Source organism: Atta cephalotes (assembly GCF_000143395.1).
Source record: "Atta cephalotes unplaced genomic scaffold scaffold00002, whole genome shotgun sequence".
NCBI lineage: Eukaryota > Metazoa > Arthropoda > Insecta > Hymenoptera > Formicidae > Atta > Atta cephalotes.
In genome coordinates, this window is record NW_012130066.1 from 14,740,423 (window position 1) to 14,748,839 (window position 8,417).

General features: G+C 29.5%; 1 protein-coding gene across 1 annotated transcript; it reads right to left on the reverse strand.

Moving 5' to 3' along the window:
- Nucleotides 1–202: 202 nt before the first annotated feature.
- LOC105624128 (protein PXR1-like) lies at nt 203–1,910 on the reverse strand. The gene is given in 7 exon segments (XM_012205491.1): nt 203–332; nt 486–633; nt 684–834; nt 836–934; nt 1,383–1,462; nt 1,556–1,724; nt 1,821–1,910. Coding segments are annotated over 7 exon segments (867 nt in total).
- Nucleotides 1,911–8,417: the final 6,507 nt, after the last annotated feature.

Here is an 8,417-nt window from a genome sequence, read left to right on the forward strand (position 1 = left end):
TATATATATATATATATATATATATATATATATATATATATATATATATACTCTCCTTATCAGCTGCTCCTTGATTCCATATCCTCTTAGTAACTCCAAGTATCTCTATACACTCTATCGAAAGTTGCCTTCAGATCCGCAAAGAGAACATATACTTTCCTCTCCCTACCTTCTGTCTGCTTGTTCTTTTGAATCAGATAATTCAGTATGAATATGTTCCATCCATTGTCGACCTGCCTTTTTTAAATCCTATTTGCGTCTTCGGAATTATGTTTTTCTTCCCTACCTCTTCCAATTTAATTCTTAGAATCTCTGCATACCATTTGTACGCTCTACATAATAACGATATCACTATATAATTTCCTACTAATTCTGTATCTTTCTTTTTATATAATGGCACAATAATATTTTGCCTCCAATCTTCAGGTATCTCTCCTTATCTTCAAACTTGTCCCAATACTTCTATCATGTCGTTCATAACATACCTTCCGCATATTTCTACGCTTCCATCTACAATTCCATCTATACCCACGGTCTTTTTGTTCATCTTTTTTGCCTCCCTAATTTCTTTCTCTTTCAATTCTTCCATCTCCTGTCCTTCTTCTTCATCTCTTGCTTCCTTTTCTCTTTTTCCTATACATCCATTTCCTCCTTTTCTTATCCATCCACTTCAATAGATGTACCATCGCTTAGAAGATTCATAAAATGTTGCCTCCATTCCTCTGTCTCAATGTTATTATCTCTCCATATTCTCTTGCCTCTTTTTTGTTTATAAATTTCCATACATCCATCTCTCTCTTCAAACCTCTCAATTCTATTTCTCTTCTTCTCTCTTTTCTTTTTGCTTCTTCTCCTTCAGCTCCTTAAATTTCTTTCTTTCTTCCATATATTCTCTCCTATCTATTTTTCCTAGTCTCCATCTCCTATAAATTCTCTATTTCCCTTTTTTTCTGATATAACTTTCCATCAATCCTTGTGTCCCAGTTCGAATTTTTTGCTTTTTACCTTCCTCTTGACCATTGCTTCATGTACAATTTTCTTGATTCTTTATCATTTTTTCTCTATTATAACTCCTTTTTGATCTGCTTCGCCAGCTAAGATTTCTTTTTTTGATATTCTATTATGGTTCCTGTTCCTGTCTCCTTGTTTTTTTTCCTCTTTCTTTGTCTTCTGCCTCTCCTCTTCTCCTTTTCTACTAAGCAATAGCATGATCCGAGTCCACCCTATCTCTTATCGCAAATTCTCTTAAATTTTCTCTTATTTGCAATCACATAATCAATAACCGTACTATCCTTATAATCTGTATAAGTATATTCCCCGTCCCAATCTCCTTTCGTCGATTCGTTTAAAGTGTATCAACCTTTTCTCTGTGTCCAATCTACCACTTTTTGCCTCCGTTTCTTATAATTTTGTCTTCTCTTTTCTATTTCTTCTTCTTTCCACTTAACACTACTTAGTTCGCCTGTTCTTACATTAATATCTCCATCTATTACTATTTCCTCATTTTCCATGTCCCCTAGCATTCTTTCTAACTTTTCTTTTAAATTTTTCTAGCTTCCCCTATTATATATCGATATTATTACAACCTTCTCCCCTATATTTATAGTCGACATTACCACTCCTTTCTTATTTTTATCAGGTTCGATTCCTCTGCCCAGTTTTTCTTTATATCTACTATAAACTTTATATCTACTACTCGCTATACCCCTGCCTCTTTTTTTTCTCTATGTACATATATACATTTCCATTTATGTGAATTTAAGTTTTGAGGAAAGGAAATGCCAATGTTTCGTTGACCGACGTTTCGTTGACATTTGAACCTTGCAATCCACTTCATTAGGGCAAGGAGCAACTTGATACAATATCATTAGATCTGGACATGGAGATAAGGACTCGGACCGAAATTTCATTTTCACAGTTGAGGTTGTACCCAATTTTTGATTTCGGTTCCGATTTCGATTCTTTTACCGAATTTCGGATTGAAAAAGTTCGAAATCCAAGCAGTTTTGGTTCTTTTATCGATAACAGTGACCATAATTATTTGGATTTAAGTTTTTTTCGATTACGATATGATTATCTACTATAGAGAAAGGTAATACAACAAGTATAAATTTAAGAAAATTCATGTTTATTTTGAGACAATATTTAATTAGTATGTAAGCACTAATAAGCAATGTAAGGCTCGTTTAACTTAAGTAATGTAGTTTAACTTTAATCTCGATTCAACTTAGAATCTTAGAGAAGGCTGACTTATAATCTTAGGTCGACAGGAGAGACCCATGGAGACCTCTAATCGAAGATGAATTTTTTTATCGAAATTACAGTTAAAAATACTGGATGGATCGCGTTTTAATTACGATATTCGTAATCAGGAAAGGCTTGTATAGAGCGATTTTTTTGTAAAAAGAGAAAAATAAAAATTTGTTCTGATATCTCTCTCGATGTGTACTATAGTGTAATTGAAGTATATATGATTATAGAATCTTATTAATAATACAAATTTTCTATACTTATAATAATAAAAATTTTCTTATAATAATTTTCTAAAAATTTACTATAAGGCAGTTGAGGTGTATATGATTATTATAAGAATCTTATTATTAATAAAAATTTTCAAAAATCAATTTGCAAAATCTGGCTCTGTACGAACCTTCCCAGCAATATAACAAAGAAATCCCAACAGGTATCATAAGGAAATATTATTTCTTCGAGAAGAAAAATAAGCATAACTAACTTAGATCTAACTTATAAAATGCATATCTTTATGCTGAAATTATGGCTAAAATATAACATGAATCGTGTTTTAATTGTGATATTCATAATCAGAAAAGGTTCCTGAAGGCTCGTACAGAGCTATTTTTTTGTAAAAAAAGATATAATCAAAATTTGTTCTGATATCTCATCCGATGTGTACTATAGCAATTGAGGTGTACATAATTTTATTTAAACAAATTTTCAAGAATCAATTTGCAAAATCCGACTCTATACAAGCCTTCCTAATAATATAAAAAAGAAATCCTAATAGGATTTCATAAAGAAATAATATTTCTTCGAAAAAAAATGAACATAACCTAGGTCACCAGAATTGCACGTTCTGCTATAGCTGATTGCTAATCATAGGGAAATTCTTCACATTGACTTGAACAAAGGAAGATAATAGATTTTCTTGTCTTTCTTGATGGCATTGATAATTCTCAGCATACCAAGACAGAGAACGAACTAGATAGTATGAAACAACCTCCTCTTTCGATCTACCGCGTTTAGTAGAAACGACTGAAGATCGAAAATGCTTTCTCAGCGATCTCGGTATATATCAGTATAAGAGCATTTGAGATAATATAAGATTTAATAAATTTTAGTAATTATATATCTTTCCCATTAATGTATAATAGCAAAAATGATTTCAAAACGCAATAGTTTATGAGATATTAATTATTTACAATCTTTTATGAGAGTTATATACTGCATTAACACAGTCTGTAAGAATTTCATGTGATTGTGTGCGTAAGGTGCGAGATCAGTATGTTCGAGACGTTCTAATCCTAAGTTTTTTCCTTTTTTTCACAAATAAAGTTATTAATAAACATATTAAGACGAACATTTTTATATAATTATTGAATTTATTCGTGTACTTTTAAAAATTTCAACAAAATATAGTCAAACGTTAGAAAGAATATAAATAAAATTATTAAAACTAAAATCAGAGGTTGGACAACATAAATAAATTAATTTATTAAATCTTCATTATGTCAGTGAGTAGTAAAAAGTTCAAATTGGCTCTACATTTTGTTGAAAATCGAGAAAAATTGGAATCATGAGTTAACGTATTTATAATTACTCCAGCAAACGAGAATGGATTGAAATGGATTCAAATTTTCAAAAATACGGATTCATGAATATTAAAATGAATTCTTTTCAATCTTGAATGCATTTTTATTCATTTATAGAAATTGCATAAAGCATATCTTTAGGCCTTTCAATCTAAAAATAATATTTTTTTGTGCATCGTGAATACTACTCAATTCAGAATTGTTGAATAGAAAGTACAATTTTTTTAATTCGGTTAAATTAAAAAATAATATCAATTTCTGTGCAACGTAAATACTTCTCAATTCAATATTCTGAATATGAAATGCAGTTTTTCAATCTAATTAAATAAAAACAAATTTTTATTTAAAAATAAAAATGTTACTTAAATTATTCAAAATTATAAGTAGGAAATTTTTTGTTTTAATCCAACTAAGTTCAGAAAAGTTGTAACGTAAAAATAATTCAGCTATGTTCTTTTATTTTCTTTAATTAGAAGTAAAATGAATGATCGATGTGAACACTCGCAAATCAAGTCGAACACAGGCCGAATATTAGACTAATCACGGCGTGCGATTTCGACAAACGAGATTAGATTATCTGACACTTACCCAATGTTGTCTCATAGTAATGTAAATTATGTATTTATATTTTATTATATCTGTTAAATTATGATATTTTTATTATATCTATATAATTTTGTTTGATGATTGAGCACTGATTTAGCTAGTTGTAATTGAAGTAGAGAATGAATAACACATTTACCAATTGAAGAAGTATATAACGGGCTCGATAACGTAGAAGATTCATAATCCAGAATTCTCAAGTTCGAATCTCACTTATTTTTCTGATAAATTCAAAAACATCATTAAGAATTTATTATGGGTATTTTTGAGGACTTTTAAAATATACTTCAAATCCAATAGTCGAAATTTGTAATGTTTTATATTTAAACTGTTTTCCGTATTTTTATTTTTATTTTTCTTTATTTGTAATATATTCATTTAATTGTGTTACAATTTAAAATATATTTGTGACTCTTACTTTGCCCTTTATTTATTGTTATTTATTTTGTATATATGAAAAATCCTTCTATCTGTTAAATAAAATATTATCTATGTAATGTGCAGCAACAATGTTTTATTTAGTACCTAATACCATTGTACGTACGTCACACGGACAGACAACTTTTTAACCAATGCTTATGATTAATCAAACTTTAAATATTTAAAAAATACAATAAAATTTATAGATAATAAGAGCATATATAGCACAGAAATTGGTGCGCAAATTTCTATACAACAATATAACATAACATTCTATATAACAAATATTAACAAATATTTACATAAGATATAAATGTATAATAATTATCTATATCATATTATTTAAATGTTTATAGAACTTTACAGAAAAAATGGCTTGCACTGTTACTTAATTTTTCACAAAGTTTCACATTGCAGTAAGATTATCCTCAAATTTCCGAATTCTGTATAATAATTCACAAGTGAAAATGTATATATGTTCTCATATTAATTCATTACTTGTTAATATACGCATAGGAATTCAGTTCTTGAAATAGATCGTATATATTGAATCATTCACAGTTTTGAAGAAAACATTACAAATAATTGCTAAACATAACTATATTGATTAAATAATATTTACTGTTTTTGAATTATGTTCTGATGCATAATTATGAATCAGTGGTTGTACTTATCATTACTGTACTTATCACTACTGAATCAGTGATAATACATTTGTTATTTTATTTATCATTACACAGGACCACAAAAAAATTTTTTCAAGAGCAAATCAGAGTAGGTATTTCTTATAGATTTTGAGTCGTTGAATTCGTAAGCCGTTTCATTCCAGTCCAATTTTTTAGTTAATCGAGAAATGATGAAAAATCTGTAAAAATCATTGGAGAAAAAGTAAAAATAAAAACATTAAAATACGGCATTAAAATACGGTTGTAGAATTGATTTAAATATAGCAAGTTTAACAAAAAACAACAGATGTTAAGTATTATAATCTATACATGCTGCTTGAGCGGAGTGCGCGGCGCGGAGTGCTTATCAGGCTATCGCCTTTCACATGCAAAATTTTTTATTTCCTACTTCTTTGTTGAACTTATAAAAATATATGTAAATCAGTTCTGCGACTGAATTTTAATGTCATATCTACTTTTAGTCTTTCCCTAATAATTTAATTTTCACGGATTTTTTGTCATATTTTCGTCTCGATAATTAAAAAACTAGACATAAGACATGAAGCAAAACGGCTTACAAATTCAGCGACTCATCTAAAATTCATAAGAAACATCTATTCTGATTTGAGTTGTTCTTCAAAATTTTTTTGTGGTCCTGATTTACCTTTAGTTATACTTTTGAGGTTTTTACGGATATTTTCTTCAAAGATACTAGAAAGTTTGCAGGTTATTGCCGTTCTTATGTCCATTGCTAATGCCATTATTATGGGCGATAATCCGCTTCTGATATTTTTAGCTACAATTGAAATCGCGAAATGCAACTATGGTAATCTTATTTTGTATGTTATAAGGTTCATTTAGATATTTTTTTTAAGTCCAGCAATGAGACGAGATTATTTATATAGCTAAATGCTCATGCCGAAACAATGGAAATTAATTAAGTTTGACCAATTATATCTCGAAAAACTGTTAATTTTAGGAGATCGTGCTTATTGATACTTTTAATCAGAACATTTGGAACTATAATTTTATAAATATAAATATTTTAAATATAAAAAATGTAAGAATTAACCGAGAACCAAAATTATTAAACAAATGTGCGAGATCCTTTATATATTAGTAATAGTTATTCTATGTTACATTGTGCAATATATGGATTTTAATATTAAAGTATTATGAGCGATTTATACGGGACAACTTTATTCACTTAAAGCAGCATCTAGTGACGTCATTAATTCGTCAGCGAATTCTCTCGACGCTGCTTTTATTCGCTTGAAGCAAACTTCTTAATTTATCAGCGAATTCGCTGGTAAAAGCTTCTCCTACACGCTTATTTTTTATTCGCGTTTGAAATTTTGAAGTCACAGCGTCGAATGGTCGTTGAATGGCTGAGACGTTTTGAAAAAATTCGTCTCTTCACCCTGACGACTTAAAAATTTTCTCTAGAATAAAAGAGCAAAAATTGAAGCGTTTATCATCAATGATAAGAAGCGCAAGAAGCTAGCGACAAATTAGCGAGCAACAAGCATCGAAAGCAGTATTCGCCGCAACTATACGCTAACAAGAAAAAACCAGCAAGAAAAAGTTTTTAGTAGCAAATTTATTATAACATCACTAGACGCTTCAAGTGAATAAAGTTGTTCCATATAAATCATCCATTAGATAAAAACTTGCAATAAGATAAAAAAGTTCAAAGATTTAGATAAAGATACATAAATAGATTGATATGTGCACATGTGACTCATTACTGATAAAACATTTGACAACTGTCTGGAACAGATTTGATTCTCCACGAAATATGTTGTTAAACACAAAAAACTGAGACACGTATTTTTTTTTATACATACTTTTAAAGTTGTAAAGAAAAAAATTTTTTTTATGATAGGAGTATTTTATTAAATAAAAAAAGTTTTTTTACTTTAAAATATTCTTGAAACCGTAAAATTTTTGTATAAAAAGATTTTTTTCCATTCTTTATACTTCCAATAATATTCTACTTAAAAGAGGAAAACCGTTTTTTTTTTTAAAGAGATGTTTCATCCTTTAAACATGAGTTAGCGCATGTATAAATAAATATGTGTTTCTTAGATTTTTGTGTTTAAAAATATATTTCAAAGAAAATTAAATTGGTTTTAGTGGAAAGTTGTGAAACGCTTCTTATGAGTAAAATTATACATTGGAGCATAATTTAAAACAGTGAATATTGTTTATCAATATAGCTACATTTAGCAGTCATCTATCGATTTCCTGAGAACTACGAATAATTTAAAATATACGATATCTATTTCAAAAACATATATATATTAGATGTACAACTTTGCTTCCGCCGTTTTTCTATAGATGGCTTTAGCGGTAAGTGGTGGTCGAAATAAATAGATCATAGACGTCATACAATAAACTTAGGCATCTGTCAACATAATCCCATAGAAACATTAGTCAATTTGTGTCTGCATCATAAAGTTATTCTCGATTGAAAATGTCAGTTTACGAGCCAAATTCTCGTCATTTGCGGGAGATTTTAATTTTTTGCTTCAATATGAAGAAATCTGCGGCTGAGGCTCATCGAATACTCTCAAATATTTATGGTGAGGCCGCTATTAGTGAAAGAACATGTCGTGAGTGGTTTCAACGCTTCAAGAACGGTGATTTTGACGTTCAAGGTCATGCTCTGTATTTGGTGGGACCAGCTCGGCGTAGTGTATTATGAACTGTTAAAACCGATTGAAACAATCACAGGCGATCGGTATCGAACGCAATTGATGCGTTTGAGCCGAGCATTGAAAGACAAACGGCAATACAACGAGAGACACGATAAAATGATTTTGCAGCATGACAACGTTCGACTCCATGTTGTGAAAGTGGTCAAGACATATTTGGAAACGTTGAAATGGAAAGTCCT